This window comes from Poecilia formosa, unplaced genomic scaffold, assembly GCF_000485575.1.
Source record: "Poecilia formosa unplaced genomic scaffold, Poecilia_formosa-5.1.2 Scaffold293, whole genome shotgun sequence".
NCBI classification, from domain to species: domain Eukaryota; kingdom Metazoa; phylum Chordata; class Actinopteri; order Cyprinodontiformes; family Poeciliidae; genus Poecilia; species Poecilia formosa.
In genome coordinates this window covers 696819-714224 of record NW_006800232.1, presented here as the reverse complement: position 1 = coordinate 714224, position 17406 = coordinate 696819, and the positions used below count along the sequence as shown (strand labels likewise).

Here is a 17406-nt window from a genome sequence, read left to right as displayed (position 1 = left end):
AAATCCATGCACCGCTAATTCTGCACCAAAATATCCGTCAATCCAAAGCCAAGTCTATCCTCGGCATGTGTTTTCTACTCCGTTTAAGAATCGTCAAACTGTCTCGAAACAAAACTTTCACCTCCGTTGTTGGTCTTCCTTTATTTATCATCTCCTGCTTCAATTGGAAATCCACTTTAGAAAACTGTTTAAGTGTAGAAATGTAGTCTTTTATGTTGACGTCGGAAGAGAGGAGAAAACAAATATATCGCTGTACTTTACTTATTTACTGTATGGGTAGCTCCATGGCTAGCTCACTGTGTCTTTGCATTTGTGCAGTCACAATATCTGGGATCATGAGCGCCCCCTGCCATGAGGCAAGAGAACTGCCTGCCTCACCTCGAGTCTGTTCTCTGCCATTTCTGATCACTCCTCCGCACACAAAACACGATACACACACAGCTGGTGACAAAAAAACTCTGTACGTTATAGAAATAAGCTAGATTATGGAAAATCAGTCCATATATTAAATGTTTTTTAGCCATTTTATTGCCGGCGTACAGACAGGACGAACATGCTCTCATGGAATGGCAGCCAGTCAGGTAGTGAGAAGTTGCGCAATCCCAGGTGAGGCTCAGCTCACTGCTGCCTCACCGGCTTCGCTTCTGAGCATTTGAATGGAAAAATGCGAAAATCCAGCGATTTTGAAGAAAAAATCAGAAGTAGTTAAGCTAAGTAAAAAATAGGTACTTTATAGTACAAACCGGGTGAAAATAGCAATATACCGTAAATGATTTTATTATTATAGGCCTATATTATTTTTCCATGATGACAGGTGAGGCACCCCTGACCGCACGTCACTGGTTGAGATCAAGTTTCACGCTGCAAAACAGCATTACCAGACACTCCACATCATTAGATTTAAACAAATTGTCCCTTTCTGAACCCACTGCTTAGCCCCCAATAAGTTTGAGTATCATTTTTTCTAAACACATAGATAGGCTACTGGGTGTAATGAAAATAAAAATGTAAATGTTCTAAAAGTTAGTTGAGAAAACTTGAGGGTTTCTTATAACTTTGTTAAAGCATTTCTGTAGTTATTCCTTCTTGGACTTTTTCCTTCACTACTGTAATGTATAATCTTCTATGGGATAAAGGTGATTACTTTATTTTTAGATTTTGAGCCTATTTATATTTCTGTCCTCATACTTTAATTATCATTGTTCTGTATTTGATGGTGTTCTTATCTGTGGGTGAATTTTAATAAATGATGTAGCCCAGATTTTGGTAGATTTTGTTACGGGTATTTATACATTTTTGAGAGACAAAACTTTTTGTAATCTTTCTTCTATCGATGACCATTTAACAACCAAAGTAGTCTGTAAAACTGGATTAGTATGGATGTACAATGCACTGCAAAAACAAGCATACCAGACTTTATGGGATTTCCTGGTTTTTTTGGGCTATGTGTATCAGACACCTAGAGACTGAATTTTTTGTCTATTCTAATTTACAAAACAACTCAAGCTCACTCAGTTTGGAGATGGACATCTCTGAACATTCATTTTAATGTTTTGCCACAAATTCACAATCAAATTTAGGTATTGAGTTTGGNTGTACTTAAGGTAGAAAGAGCAACTTTGAAGCTATCGTACTTTTCTAAAAACATCTTCCCCACCGTACCGGAAATGTACGAATACAAGGAAAAACACATCAGCCGTTGCCAGTTAAAACCGTTATTTTGTGCCATCATCATCTAACACGTACAAGCTTGAAGCATCATTATTTTACCCATATTAAGAGTCTGAAAGGTTTACATTGAAGTGAAACTACGCTATATTTCTAAGACGGCGTTGTTCTGGAACGTTCCTTCTCCAGCTCGCAAAAATGCTTCAGAAAATTGTGTGCCCGTGTGCTGCCTAACTAATATTGTCTGTCTTAATCTTAAAACCTACCTTTTTCGTTGATGCTGCTCCTTGATTCAAGGTTTAAAATATTTTAATGGCGAGTCATGTAGTCATCAGAACAACAACAAAACAAGAACTCAAAACGTCTGAGATATACATCAGTTTTATGATTATAAATGAATTTCACTTTTTGAATTGAATCACACAGGGCTGCATAGAGGCACTGTTGCCTTTCAGCAAGACAGTCCTGGGTTCAAATCCCGGCCTGGGGGTCTTTCTGCATGGAGTTTCCATGTTCTCTCCGGAGATGTACTACTTTACTGAGACGCCCCTCCACGCTTTGTGCCTGATGTTATGAGCTTCTGTTTCCACAGTACACCAGAGACTTAACCCAGCATGTCATCCACACCAAATCAAAGTCCAGCTTTCACTTGCTCTAGCGAACATGCTGGTCTGTCAGCTAAACGTAAGAGAATGAAACATTTCTCCAAAAAGCAGTCGAACAACTTACGCCGAATAAACATTGGCGTGGCCTTTCAAAGATGGCGCGACCTCAAAGATTCGCATGGATTCAGGTCTGACGCACAGTTGGCCTTGCATCTTCTTCATGAGTAAGTTCCGTGTTTAAAGCTGTCTTAGCTGTAGCGCAAGACAGAACTGTCTTGTATACATGTGCATACATACCTTTCTGGCTTGCACTTTCACAGAGTTTGTCTCTTTTGCTTTCTTTGTCTCTGTTGATGTCTGCACATCTCCATTTCTGGGCCATAAAGAGAGCTTTGACTGTACTGCTCTGCTTGCATGGAAAATGTACTCACATGCACAATGTGCGAGTACCCCCCCCCCAAAAAAAGTGGTATTGCTCCTTTATAAGAGCTTTTTCTCTCCTCTTACCAAAGTAATGGCTTCCTGGGAAATGTTAAACCTCTTCTCATAGAGGAGATGTTTGGGTCAGTCTTGGTCACGAGAGCTTTACTAGTGTATTTCTGAGTGGGGTGTAGCTTTGCTGCTGATGTGATGCTTTGTGTCTTAGGTTATTGTCAACAATTGTTGGCATGCTTACATTCACTCTTCTTATGACTAAAAGATGAATGAAAAGACACAATTTTCTTTATGTATCAGTAGAAGACACTTGAAAGAACATATGCTCAAAATATTTTATATATATTTGTTTATTAATGTATTTTACTGACTTCTTGTTCAGGTTTGTGACTGACATTTACCTCCAGCGTTACAGGTGGGAAGTAAAGAGGTCTTTACCTGGTGTGCATCTGGTGTGAAAGGTCATATGACCTTTCACACCAGATGCATGAAATTGATATTGCTTAGAGTAGACACTCTATTATTTTATTTTAAAACTTCAATCAGTTGCCAAAAGTCAAAACAATTATTTTAGAGCTTCTGGAAGTTAGAAAAAATTTTGTTTGGCAACAATTGTTGCCGGTGAGATTAAATGGGTTGAGAACCAAATCTGTAGTTAAAAATTTTAATGTTTTTTTAAGAACAGACCTCAAGTGCAACATTAGACAATAAGATGGGACTAGGGAGGGATCCTTGGGGAATGCCATGTCTAAGTGAAAGACAAATTCAACTTTTTATGTTGCACGGCAGTCTGAAAAAGGATTTGGAAACATTTTTTTTTTTTAATCAACCTGTTCATAATTTCTCTGCTGTTTGTCAGTTCTTCAATGGTGTATGTTGCTTTCTGGCATTTGACTTTCTCTCACAGTGGTGTTGCATATAGTGCTGAGGGGTCTGCTCCACTGTGATGCAATACTTCTTGCTTTGCAGTTTTTGTTGGTAAATGCAGATAAAGGCAAACTTAGCTAATCTCTAATTGTTTCTCTTTACTTTTTGTTTCCTTGAGAAGAACAGAGACATTTCCTCCTGTGTCTGGACCTGCTGAAGCCGGCGATATGAGGCTAATGATCTCCCAATCAGAAGTAAGAAAATACCTGATATTTCTGAGGAGGTTAATATTAATTTAACAATGCAGTTGATAATAATAAAAAAAAAAAGCTTAAGCCAAAGCTTTATAAAACTATGAAGTGGAATTGAATCCTTTGGACATATCTCTAGACATTGCATGTGCAAGACATTTGAAAAATGTCCAAATGCAAATGCAATGAATTTGCATCCTTAATGGCATTCTGTGTTTCTACAGGTGCAAGCTCTCATTGAGCAGGAGGCCCATAAAGCTGTGGCAAATAAGGAAAGGCAGATTGAGAGTATGATACAACGCATTCAAGACTCAAATGATGAAGACAGCTTCGAAACGTCCATTCAGAAACTAGAGGTGGGGGGAACACAAGAACAGAGAACATGCATGGCATAAACAAAGTACAGCATGCCAGGAAAAAAAAAACCTCTAACCAGTTGTGAAGCAAGACGGTGGACCTGTCATGGCTTGAATATGATAAAGTGTATCGGAGGGTGCTTAAAGTAAATAAGACATTTGCAAAAGAGCAAAAACAAGAAGCTGTTTTTACTGAACGCTTTTTTTCTGTCTTCATCAGAGTCGAATCGAAGCCATAGCGAGGAGAGCGGAGGTGGCTCTCTCCTACTTAGCAAGTATTCAGAAGCAGGTTGGTACAATCTCATAGTCTCCTCTGTTTATGGGTAACGTCTATCTTAATATTAATACTTTAACAATGACGCCAATATATCCCAAATTTGAATCTTAATTTTCAACATCCTTGCAGAGTTCTCCGTCCTCCGCTGGTGACGCTGACATCCTCGGGTGCGTTTCAGCTCATTTAGTGCTTCGTCAGTAAAGACCCTGAATTTCGTGTGCGACTTGTTTTCATTGAATAAAGGTGGAAATAATGAGGTTTGCTGTGAACTTTGTAGGAAAGGCCCACAGCGTGACCCTTTGGAAGCGGCGTCGCAGAGTAAGAGCTCATTCTGCAAAATTGCTCTGGTATCCAGATTTACATTGCATTTGTTTTTATTTTTGCGTGCTTGTTTCCTTGTAACCACAGCAGACACAATGAGAACAAACCGTGAAGCGGAAAGTGGGGAGCTTCTCAAAATGATGGTAAGTTTAGAGCAATTTATCCCTTACTAGTAAATCAGTCTGTTTAGTTTTGAACGATCTAATGCACAGTTTCCAAGAAGGATCAGTGTATCAGCTCAGACTTGCTTTGCAAAACCTGCACATTGGGGTAGAATTAAAATATATTGTTTTTTATTGCAATGGCAATAAAATTGTTGGTGTAAAAGGTTTTAGTATTTTGTCTTTTTAGCCACAAATCAACCAGTTTAATCATTTGAATCCTAACAAAGTGGAGAACATCTTCAGAGTGAAACATGTACATTATCCAACAGGCCACACTGTTACATTAAGTGATGCTACTTTACTGCTAAACAGCATTAAGTGAATTCATATTTTGAAACACACACACAGCATTTACTGACAGTCTCAGGAGGAACAAACTGTTTCATAAAACACATATTTGATTATATTGTGACTTTTTCTTTTCATAAAATGAATATACACATTTTTCTCAATAGATAATAAAAACACACTAACAGTAATATTTGCTGTAAAACTTAATTTCTCTCCTTACTCAAATTGTTATAATTTGATGTTAAAATTAGTTTTATTACACACTGTAAAAAAAAATAAAAATACAATACCAGCAACTGTGGTTGCCAGAATTTTACTGATTTTATATGGTAAAATTATAGATGTAAATTCCCGTAAATTAGAGACGTTTTTTTTTTTTTTTGACAGTGCAAGCAGCAAATAGCCAGATATCATTTTGTCAAATAATTGCTGTTTGACTCATAACAAAGCAGCTTTTCATTGGTTTGTTTTGTTCAGGAGACAACAAGAAACGCACTGAAGAATTTCCGTGCCGACAATGAGAGTAAGTTCATGTCACAGCAGCAAATATTTCAGTCTTTAAGGTGAAAATAGATTTTTGGTATTTAGTTTTTAGAAGAAAATATGGCCTACGTGCATTTTTTTAACTATTCAAAAAATATCTACAAACATAATATTCTATTTACTAATTATAATCTTTTAATTTTGTGTCCTGCCTCTTCTGATTTGTGCAAAGTGTTGACCACTGCCTTGGCGAATTTAGAGGACCCTCCTCCCGTTCTGACGCCTCGGTGTTCTCCTGTTGCTACGGTAAAATTATATTTTGTTTGTTTAAACATACTGATCATAGTGTGGCTAACTATGCAGAAGCCGAAACAACTTCCTTTTAAGTACAGCATGAATATACTGACATATTTTCCTTCATAGGAAAGAAAAATATGTGGACAAAAAAATCAGTGGTCAAGTAATGAAGGTAAGTTGCTCTGCAGATATTTGACTACACCAGATAAATCCATTTTTATGACTGCCTATAGATGTCATGTGATTCTCACACAAATCCACACATACTCTCCACGACACTGATTTGATAAATCACAAGTCCCAACATTTACAGTTTATCCATTTTTCTTTTACACCAGCATCTTTTGTATTTGTATCGGATTAGCTGGAATACAGTGTAAAACAAATATCAAACAACAGGCACACAGTAGATCCTCCTATCCTGAGTCATGTACACACAGTTGCTTTCAAAAATATTCACACCCCCTTTTTCATATGTTGTCACATTAAACCATAAACATAAATACGTCTCATTTGAATTTAATGAGACGTATACAAAGTGGCATACAGTTGTGAATTTGAAGGAAAATTACACGATCCAAAGCTTTTGTTTTTCAAATAAAAAACTGGAAAGTGTGGTGTGCAAAAGTTTTCCAATTGATTAGATTCAATTGAATCATCTGAATAGAAACCAAGCTGTTTGTTGTTATTCCCTCCTGATGTTTCTCCGTGTTTTTCTGTGACGGAGCAGATTTATGTGAGAAGCCGCCGCCACCGCCGTGTCTTAGTCCCTGTGACTCTAAAGAGCATAAGGTAGGATTGGAGTCTGCTTGCTTGTTAACATTTACTTTCTTTATAAGCATTTTTTTTATTTAATAATTAAACTTTTTTTTTTAAATCATAAAATTGAAAGAAGATCAGATTTCATCACCCGTTGCTATTGTTCTCACGTCACCCTGTTTGTTTCTCTGGATGCAATGATGATCCACTTCAGTGATTTTGCAAAACAAGTGAGTGCAAGTAAATGGAAAAAAACAAAAAAGTAGTTTGAACGTGGAAGAACTCGCAGTCCTTAGCTTGAAACCCTTCCTAAGTTCCTACAGGGTGAAGATACAATGAACATGATGTAAAATAAACAGCTTAATCTTTGTGGGCGTTTTTTGACATTAAAACAGATAATGATGCTCGCCCATGTGGACTGTTTCAATTTCCACGAGTTTGAAAATGTCAATTTTGGAGTGGGCCATATTTCTTGGTCAGTTTTGCAACATCCTGAACGATTTGCTTTCACTGAATGATTTTGGATCAAATAACGAAAACCTGGGCACAGTTGGTGTTCCAGCATAGAGACCTAAAACACATCAAAACTGGTTGTGGAATAGGAGAAGCAGCGAGGCGTTGAGCTGTGAGAACGCCCTCCTGAAAGCCCTGTTAAAACATGTGGACTATGTTTAGATCTTGGATGAAACCTCCAGGAAGAGTCGCCACATGTTCAACGCAAATTTTGCTGTAAGCTTATCTGTGGATATGCAAAGGGTGGTAACATTTAAATCAGTAGATCTGTTTTTATACCACTGTGTATGCATAATTCTGCCCATGTGGGTGAAAAGCAGGAAATAAATTTAAATCTGCACACCTAATTCTTTTATGGTTCTGTTTAAAAAAAAAAAAAAAAACTGAACATGTTTGTGTCAGTATCACTTTAATACTTAAGTAACACAGGAATTGTAAGGATCTTGCTGACACTGTAAATGTTAATGCAACTGACAAATCAACCACACATTTTCCATAAGATTTGGTTTTATTTTATTTAATTTCTTCCTTTTGGTTTGTCAAATTCTGAAGGTTGCCAGTATAAAAACAGAGGCAGCAGATTCCCGCAACGAGAATCAAGACTACTTCGATGAGCCCATGGCTAAGCGGTTGAAAAAAGAAGCTTCCTCTCCTGGCCACAGCAGCAGTCCTGCACTCAATGATTTGGAAGGAATGGAGTCGACGAAGGAGGTATTTCAGACGCTCCACAGATGGAAGACAAAGAACGTTTTGCAAATCTCATTACATCTCTTTGACCCCCCTCCCCTCCTCCCCATCCTTCCCCAATAGGACATGTTCGTCTATCCGCCTCTTCCCAACACCCCCTTCCCGGCCGTCCTGAAGATGGAAGCGGCTTCGTACAAGATGCCTCCGAGAGTAGACGTAAACCTGGCCTTCATCAGGAACCCAACTCGAGTCTCCGTCCTCTGGAACGTGGAGGACGAAGACCCCAGTTTGCCACCGATGGAAAGCTACACGTAAGAGACGGCACTGGAAAAAAAAAAAAAAACCCTGTTGCGAGGAAGGCTGTTATTAAAATATTGTGAAGGAGAAGAGTTTAATGCCACACGTTTCCTCTCTCTCTCTCTCCCTGCTGCAGCATCCTGCTGGCGATGGAGACCTTTAAAGGGAGCGGCGTCTTCCTCAAGTGGGATACTTACGACAAACTGCAGGCCAAGTCTCTGCCCATGTGCGCTCTGATCAATAAGTTCAAGCGTGGGCACAAGCTGTGTGCTGCTGTGGTGGGCAAAGACATATTTGGTCGCTACGGACCCTATAGCAAAGTTGTTACGGCGATCCTACCGGACTAATTCGGAAGAGGATGCAGGCAGGAACGCCTTGGAAACCTAAAAGCTTTCGTTTATTGCTTTGATTGTTCAGAATGCATTTTATTGTTGTTCTTACGCAGGCAGAACTATTTGTAAGTAAAACAGCATGCACTCAAATGCCCGTAAAGTGAGTTAAGAAGCAGGTCAGCTTTAGAAAGATGTCTCTTAAAGGTTTTACAGTCGGGTTCCAGTTGGTAAAATAAGTGCCAAGATGTAAATATTCTTAGTTCACCTTTGTGTTTAGATGCCAGGAGGAGAAGTAATGGTGCTATCTTATCTTTAAAAGCATGCAAGCAAGATTTTAACGAAATGTTGGATTTTGTTTATTTGCAAATAAAGTTGACTTTTAAATGTTACTTTTTATCAGCTACTACATTTTCTTTCTATTGTAAAGTCAAAACAATTTAACATATTTTAGCATACATTTTGTTGAATAAAATCTTTGTTACATTTTACCTGGATAATTTACTGACTTTTTTTTTTTTTATCTTATAAATGCTACATGTAATTTGTAGCCCAACATCAGCGAGTGCCTTCCTGTGTGTTTATAAAAGGTCAACCTGTGCTACTCGGTGAACCAAATGAGATCCGTTTCCCTGTTTTTAACCAGTTGGACCATTTCCATTTCGGTTTTCTACACAAATGTTGTCGTTTTAGAAACAGCCTCTGCTTTGTTTGCTCGTGTTTGAGTTTTGAGCTTCATCTACCCCTGAATCCAAAAATAACATCAGTTTTTCTCAGTCAGGCCAGCTTTTTATTCAAATTTGAGAAATCCGATCTTCTAAACTAAACCGATGACATTTTTTGTGACATTATTCGTTCATTTCCATTAAACAAATATCATCCAAAAAAAAAAAAGTTTTAGGAGAAACAAAAATGTTTTGTAACAGAGTGTATTAATTAAATGATACAAGCTTGAATTTCTGTAAATTGAATAATAAACATTGATAAGGGTAAGTACGTGTAAAAATGTTTTCACTGTGCAAAATTCAGGGCATTGACGTCCGTTTCTTCGAACGCCTTGAATGCTCAGCAGCAGGGATATCCCTCGTCAGCTTAGTTCAAAAAGTTGACCTGATTGAGCAAAACCAATGTGATTTTTAGATTCCGCTCATCAAAATCACCCTAAAACGGTTGGAAAAACCCCAGACAATGATTTGGCTGTTGACCAGAGTAGTTTTTACCTGTTAACCCAAAAATCTGTTTACAGACTTTGTAGATAAACACCTATAGCATCCAGAGTTCATGCAGATCTTTTTCACATCTTTCACATTGCATCCACACATTTCAATATTTTTAAATACTTCAATGTATTTTATTTGGATTTAATGTCGCAGACCTAGACAAAAAAAACAAAAAACAAAAAAAAAAGCATGATTGGGTATTAAATAAAAGGTTTGCTTTCTTTCTTTTCAAATTGAATTAATACAGTCTGATGTACATACTCTGTATTTTCTCTTATACTTTCCAAGTGGTTTCCAATAAATACTAGCCAGGCTTTCGACAGTTTGTCGTACGAGGAAAGCAAAGTTATCATGTAATAGTTTGTATCAGCAAACTATTACATTGCTCATTGAGTGAGCAATTATGAAGAAAAAGAAAGTGTTGGGCCTGATGCTTGTGGTTCACTGTCTGTTCTCTACGTAAATAAAAATCAAACTGGACTTCAACGATAGGTGGATAAGTGACCCTTAGTGTGAAATTTTTTTTTATTGAATAAAAATCAAAACAATAAAACAGTACCCGTTTGATTAAATTCTTCTTATTTTGATATATGAGGGAGAGACGAGATCTCCAGCTAGCAGCTTGACTAGTAGCAGCTCTGTGTTTGCTGTAAACATCCATGGCAAAAATAAATAGAGCTCCTTTGAATACAAGGAAGTACATGATCATGTATCTCGCTCAGGTTTCAGTTCATAGAAACATCCTCAATTTGTGTAAATACTGACCAGGTACTGATCTATCCTCCCTCCCCCGTGGGGTTGACCAAGTGGACATCCATAAATGGTACCGTCTGCTGTTCTGTCCTGTAGTGTTTGTGTTCGGTCGTTCATAAGTCACCGACTTTTCAGGCTGTGAAGATGTTAGATCTGTTACTGGGTCTTGTTTCAGGTGAGCTAAAATATTTTTGGTTCTAATTTTTTTGATTATGAAATTGTTCAATGTACGAAAATTTTAGTAAGTCAATGAATGACCATCTTGAAAGCATTTTTGCTCTATTTTATTTTAAATAAGACAAAAGGAACTTTTCAACAAGATAGTGGAGCTTCTTTTAATTCTCTAATATTGATTTTTAAAAAAAGAACTACAAGTTCTACTGGCAGATTGTATCCCAAATGGGAAACATGTTTTGTAATGAGTAAAATTATCTGCCAGTGGAAATTGTATTTTTTGATCAATATTAACGAATTATTGATTTAAAACAAGCTTCTATTCCTTTCTGAAAAGTTACTCTAAAGTTAGTTTTGCCTTATTTCAAGTGTACTAAGTAGAAACTAGACCAAAAACACTTGGTAAGATTTTGTGCTTTTCCAGTGCAGTTGGACCAAATATTTGACTGGAAGGATTGAATTCAGATTGTAATACTGAACAACAGATATAATGAGCAAAATATTGTGGTTTGGGTAAAACTATTTGATTAGAATTTTTATAATATCTGGAACGAACACATAGCTGTGAACTACGATTTTATTAAGTTGAAAAGCAGTCATTGTAACCTTGAAAGATGCTGACATGTGAAGAACTTGTCAGATAAGATACACCAAAACCATATGCTCTGGATTTATCAGAGTCTTTGTCAAAAATAGTATTTTTTTCTGAGATTTTCAACATTTTTCTGGTGTTTTTATTACTTTGTTCTCACATCACCATGTGTTTATTCTCTTTCTCTCTCTACTACAGCCTCTTTTCTCTTGTGCTCATCTTCAGCTGCCGGAGGTCAGTCCATATCTCCAACTTTTGCAGTTATTGTTTGTTTAATACTTATTTTTAAAATGATTATTTATTGTTTATTTCATTTCAGGCAATGTTGTCAGATTGGTTGGTTCGAGTTCAGATGGGTATTGCGCCGGAAGAGTTGAAATCTACCACAATGGAGAATGGGGAACAGTCTGTGATGACGGCTTTGACTCTAATGAAGCTGATGTGATCTGCAAACAGTTAGACTGTGGACCACCATTAACTGTTCATGCATCCGCTCACTTTGGTGAAGGCACAGGAAAGATCTGGCTGGATGATGTGAGCTGTTCAGGAAACGAAGATTTTCTTTCTGAATGCAGCCACAGAGGATTTGGAACCCACAACTGTGAACATAGTGAGGATGCAGGTGTCACTTGTTACTGTAAGTGTGTATAAAAATCCAATGTTTTAGATAACACACAGCACTCAGGATTTCAGATAAAGCCGATTCAGTTCTGTGACAGTGATGGATGTGAGATTAGCTGTATTGAGAATAGTAAAATGATGCAGTCATTCAGAAATGTCTTTCTGAAACAGACATGGCTTGTTCCTGCTTCTTGTTGTAGCCACACTCATCTATGCTGCTATTAAGTTGGTAAAACAGAATGTGCTTATTTCTTTTTTGTTATTTTCTCATGTAGCTGTAGCTCATCAGATCTTACCATTTCCATCATGCTCTGGAAACGTCCATTTATACCACGATCGGGGATGGAAAGTACTCAGTTATAACGGCTTTGACACAAATGCTGCTAAAGTGGCCTGCAGACAGATGGGCTGTGGTCCAGTATCATCAATCTCTCAGTCAGGCTACCATTACAGCTACAGCGTCGCGCTGCCTGATTTGAGCTGTTCCGGAAGTGAATTTTCTCTGTATGAATGTCACCACAGTAATTCTTGGACATACCAATATGGTTCCTATGCTTATGTCTCTTGTTCAGGTATGGCTCAGTTTCTTCTACTTTCAATAATGTATTATTAATGTCTTCATGATTCTTATACATCAACAGCTGAAACCCACACATGTAAATATGTTGCATAAAATACACAACCCTGTGTTTTCGGACTGCCTGGCATGGACTTAGACTGAAAGTTTCCTGTTTTGGGTCAGTTAGGATTAACACAATGACTCCTGTTTTCTGAATATCCCTGCAGTGAGGATTATTTTTAAGAATTTTAATACTTTCCTAATTATAATTAACACACAAGCACACAAGCACCTTCATGCTTAAATCGTATTAATTAAAAAAAAATAAATCTTGCAATTAGAAACGCAACATAATTTTGGTGATCTTAACTGGCCTACATCTGGAAACATTTTTGTAATTTATTCACAGTCATGTATCATTTTATACACTGTAAGCATTTTGTTTAATCTGTACATATTTTGTTTGTTCTAAGGAACAAACAAAAAAAATGGACAGGGCTCAGTTTCTTTTTTTTTATGAGTTTCAGTACATCTGAGCTCAGACTTAATGCCAAGGATTTAAAAGGTTGAAATGTTTTTATTTCAACCTAATGATTCATAGTTACCTAATGATTCATAGTTACAATCTGAGTCTGAGACCAATCCCTTTTTGCTTTCTTTGGCCCTCATCTTATGCACTTGATAGATTATCCAGTCCGTCTAACTGGGCCGTCTCGGTGCGCTGGACGAGTTGAAATCTACTACAGTGGTGCCTGGCAAACAGTGTGTGATGACGGCTGGGACTTGAATGATGCTCAGGTGGTCTGCAGTCAGTTGAACTGTGGCGTAGCCGTGGCTGCTCCTCACTCAGCGCACTTCGGAAAAGGAGCAGATAAAATCCTGTTTGACGATGTGGCCTGCACGGGGAGTGAAACACATCTGACTCGATGCTCACACAGAGGATACTTGGTACATAACTGCAGTCATCATCAGGATGCTGGTGTGATTTGCTCAGGTGAGAAAATGTTCATCACTTCTCTCTAAATGTAGTTTTAGTTCAAAACCAACATGTAAACGTGAGTTCTAGTAGAACAGCTTTGTTCTCTGGCTAGTCTTTCTAATGTGAGCTTCTTTAAGAGAAAGGATTTGATTCAGCAGCTCTTCATCTTTTAGTATTATTATATGTTAGCATTGTGTAGTGTCATACATATTTGTTTTGTAATAAACCAGGCTCCATCTTTTAAACGTTCATCTATACATTTTGCCAAATATTTTTTCTTTCAAAAACTCCCTTTGCCCCTATTTTAAATAGCATGTGGGATGAACATTGAAAATATGCAAATTTCTGGGGATTCACCGGTTTTCCACAAACACAGAAGCCAGCTTCCTGTTCCGATGCTTTACTGTGACAAGGACATTTCTACTGTTTGTTTTGTATCTGAATAGAGAACACATTTATTAAATTAATACTCAGTACCTTTTAATTACTCTTCAGTCATCTTGAGCCGATTTATATTAGAATTTGCCTAAAATTTGTTCATTTGCATCATTTAGGTAAAGGACTTTCTATACTTTTTAGAAAGTTTTCAGATCAGTGTTATTTTACAAAAGAATCAGTCAGATTGCTTGTACACCTTTTATAAAGTCCTGTTTTTCCCATTCAGTATTTGTCTATTAATTGTGCCTCGTGGTTTTCATAGCCGGCCTGAGCAGGTTAATTGGGCCAAGTAGATGCTCTGGACGAGTTGAAATCTTCACCAATGGATCCTGGGGAACCGTCTGCAATAACAGCTGGGACATAAACGAAGCTCGAGTGGTCTGCAGACAGCTGGGATGTGGTACAGCACTGAGTGTCCTTCACTTTGGAGAGGGAACAGGAGAAATTAATGAAGTGACCTGCACAGGGAGCGAAAGATATCTGCCTGAGTGTTCGTACGGTAGAGTTGGAGCTCAGAACTGTAATCACAGTCAGGATGCTGGTGTCATCTGTTCAGGTAATGTAGGTTTTCTACTAAATGTATTGGTAAAAACTTGTAGAAGTAAAATCTAATCTAAGTCCTCATTGGGAGAATTGGAAAAAGTTCTACTGTAGTTATTATTTTATGAATTCAAATGGTGTTTTGCAACCCTCCAAAAAAATCCCTACCACTGAAAGTGACAATAAATTACACACTGACTGTATCTCTCCATAATTCGGGGACTCATTTAAAAAGATATGAGGTACTTTTGGAAATAAAGTAATTAATGCAACTTTAAAGGAAAAACTTAACGTAATATTGTGTCTATTACATCCAGAAACAGTGCAGTGTAGTAAGTCAATCACAGGCTTTTGTTGACGACAGACTGTATAAAAGTGCTGCAATAAATAGAAGAAAATCGAATCTGTGTCGTCATTGTACAGAAATGACTTCAAATCTGAAGCCTGACAGTCCTTTATGAAATGTATTTACTTTGTTATGGTGACACTGTGTGACTCTGACACTATGTAATGTGTTTTTTTGACAGGCCATATAAGGCCCACTATTGAACTTACTCCTCAAGGTGACATCACCTTGGGTCGTAATGTCAGCATCAGTTGTTCAGTCACTGATGCACAAGTAAGAGGGATATTTGTCTTCACGACGACCACAGGCTCATTCAACCGGGCTGTGAACTCAAGCAGCAACTCTGCTACTTTCTACATCGTTCAGGCCACTTTCAATGATCAGGGATGGTACAAGTGTCAGGTTCAAGTCATGCTTCCCAATGAGAACTTCACCACTCTCTTTAGTGACACAGTCCAACTAAGAGGTATTACTGTTTTGCATTCATTTACTCTTATAACTCTAAATAAATGTGCTGAGAAAATAACAACTGTCTCATTTCTTTAGTGAGCTTTCCACAACCCACGATCAGTATTGAACCCTCTGGAGTGATTAATCTCAATCAGGATGTCAAAATAATTTGTTCAGTCACTAATGAACAAGGAGGAGGGTCATTTATCTTCAGGAAGTCTTCAGGAAGTTTCAGTCAGACTGTGAACTCAAGCAGCAACTCTGCTACTCTAAATATCCCTAAAGTTACCTTTACGGATGCAGGAGACTACCAGTGTCAGCTTAAAGTGAGGATTTCTAACGAAGACTTCAGCACCAGCTTCAGCAGTTATGTCTCACTCTATATTAACGGTGAGTTTTTATCTTTATTTTGCAGATTAACTGAGTTTACTATAGGGTTAAAGTATTATAACAGGTGACCAAACTTTGCACCATTTTTCAGGTGAAATTCCAAAACCCAACATCACCTTGCAGCCTGCCGGTCTGGTTTCTTGGGGTCAGAGTGTCAGCATCAGGTGTGACGTTATGGATGGATTGAGTGGATCGTTTATTTTCACAAACGCTCCCAGTTCTGTCATTCAGACTATAAACTCAAACAGCAGCTCGGCTACTTTCCATATCGCGCAAGTCCGTTTGGGAAATGAGGGATTGTACCAGTGTCGGTTTCAAAGAACGGTTTCTGGTGAAGTGTTTCACACCAACTTTAGTGACCCTGTCTGGCTAACTGGTAATTATTTTTATTAGCTTTGACCATTTGATTAAACATAGAAAAGACGTGATGTTTTTGTTGCTTTTTAGTGAACCTCTCACAGCCGACCATCACCTTGGATTCTGCCGGTGGGGTGATGTGGGGTCAGGATGCCACCCTCACCTGTTCAGTCATCGAGGGTCGGGCAGGAGAATTATTTGTCTTTAGGAGAACACCTGGTAATTTCATCCAAACTGTAAGCTCGAGCAGCAACACAGCTACCTTCCATATCACTCAAGCTAACTTGGGAGATGAGGGATTATACCAGTGTCTGTTTCAACGGAGAGTTTCTGATCAAGACTTCAACACCAGCTTCAGTGACCCTGTCCAACTAACTGGTAATTATGTTTTAATTTACATTTGCCACTTCTTATGAAATCTCTAAAATATACTGTGACGTCTCCTCACTGTGAATTATGTCAAAGGTTTATGGGCAGTAAAGCTTTTCTCTTGTGTTATTTTTTCAGTATTTCTTCCAAAGCCCAGCATCACTTTGGATCCTGCTGGTGTGGTTTCTATTGGTCAGACTGTCAACATCGCTTGCTCAGTCTCTGAGGGTCAAGTAGGAGGATCATTTATCTTCAAGAAGACATCAGGACCAATCACTCATGTTGTAAATTCAAGCAGCAGCTCGGCTTCATTCCACATCAGTGAAGTCAACTTGGTGGATCATGGACCGTACCAGTGTCAGTTTCAAAGAAGGTCTTTTAATCAAGACTTGAGCACCAACTTGAGTGATTCTGTCCAGCTAACTGGTAATGTTTTGTCTTTATGTTTTAGATTGTTTTTCCCTTTCACTGAGTATATTTAAGTTGTTTTTTCTCCACTGTCTCTTTCTGGTTTACTCCATTGCCATTCCTTGTTTACTGGATCCTCCATTGTCTGCATTATTTTGTTCTGCTGCTACCTATCTGCCCATATCAATAAATTATTTATTTCCACGTGAGTCTCCACTTTTGTCCTCTTTTACAACTTTCTAATTTGACATTGTGTTATTTTTCAGTGAGCCTACCAAAGCCTACCATCACCATCCAGCCCACTGGTGTGGTTATGTGGGGCCAGGATGTCCACATTACTTGTTCGATCACTGGGGGTGAAGTAGAAGGATCATTCATCTTCACAAAGACCCCAGGTCCTTTCACCCAGACTGTAGTCTCAAGCAGCAACTCGACTATTTTACATATCCTTCAAGTCAACTTTACAAATGAGGGATCGTACCAGTGTCAGTTTCAAAGAACAGATTCTAGCTCTGTTTTTAGTGATAATGCGAACCTGAACGTGACAGGTAATTGTTTGTGAAATTAGCTTAATGAAATAGTTCAAAATGACATAAATAACATTCTCATT

The 17406-nt window shown here is 38.0% G+C and overlaps 2 protein-coding genes across 8 annotated transcripts in view; both read left to right on the top strand.

Moving 5' to 3' along the window:
* Positions 1 to 8992, top strand: part of LOC103151822 (activating transcription factor 7-interacting protein 2-like) — an 11666-nt gene extending 2674 nt beyond the window's left edge. For 3 of the 7 annotated variants that reach the window (XM_007572056.2, XM_007572055.2, XM_007572058.2), the window contains 13 exons: positions 3757 to 3829; positions 4051 to 4182; positions 4403 to 4471; positions 4589 to 4626; positions 4737 to 4777; positions 4868 to 4923; positions 5713 to 5758; positions 5951 to 6024; positions 6142 to 6187; positions 6746 to 6807; positions 7837 to 7998; positions 8098 to 8285; positions 8408 to 8992. In XM_007572056.2, coding sequence (XP_007572118.1) covers positions 3757 to 3829; positions 4051 to 4182; positions 4403 to 4471; positions 4589 to 4626; positions 4737 to 4777; positions 4868 to 4923; positions 5713 to 5758; positions 5951 to 6024; positions 6142 to 6187; positions 6746 to 6807; positions 7837 to 7998; positions 8098 to 8285; positions 8408 to 8618 — 1198 coding nt within the window. In that variant the 3' untranslated portion in view covers positions 8619 to 8992. Of the gene's footprint in view, positions 1 to 1604; positions 2498 to 3090; positions 3124 to 3756; positions 3830 to 4050; positions 4183 to 4402; positions 4472 to 4588; positions 4627 to 4736; positions 4778 to 4867; positions 4924 to 5712; positions 5759 to 5950; positions 6025 to 6141; positions 6188 to 6745; positions 6808 to 7836; positions 7999 to 8097; positions 8286 to 8407 lie in introns of all 7 variants that reach the window. The other 4 variants (XM_007572053.2, XM_007572052.2, XM_016681763.1 and 1 more) reach the window with 4 other exon arrangements.
* Positions 8993 to 10609: 1617 nt separating this feature from the next.
* Positions 10610 to 17406, top strand: part of LOC103151829 (deleted in malignant brain tumors 1 protein-like) — an 18695-nt gene continuing 11898 nt past the window's right edge. Inside the window, exons 1-12 of the mRNA XM_007572066.2 lie at positions 10610 to 10748; positions 11538 to 11573; positions 11659 to 11976; positions 12242 to 12532; positions 13205 to 13513; positions 14199 to 14492; positions 15004 to 15288; positions 15369 to 15662; positions 15754 to 16038; positions 16110 to 16397; positions 16527 to 16814; positions 17063 to 17344. Of these exons, the coding sequence (XP_007572128.2) occupies positions 10718 to 10748; positions 11538 to 11573; positions 11659 to 11976; positions 12242 to 12532; positions 13205 to 13513; positions 14199 to 14492; positions 15004 to 15288; positions 15369 to 15662; positions 15754 to 16038; positions 16110 to 16397; positions 16527 to 16814; positions 17063 to 17344 (3001 nt within the window). The 5' untranslated portion in view covers positions 10610 to 10717. The remainder of the gene's footprint in view (positions 10749 to 11537; positions 11574 to 11658; positions 11977 to 12241; positions 12533 to 13204; positions 13514 to 14198; positions 14493 to 15003; positions 15289 to 15368; positions 15663 to 15753; positions 16039 to 16109; positions 16398 to 16526; positions 16815 to 17062; positions 17345 to 17406) is intronic.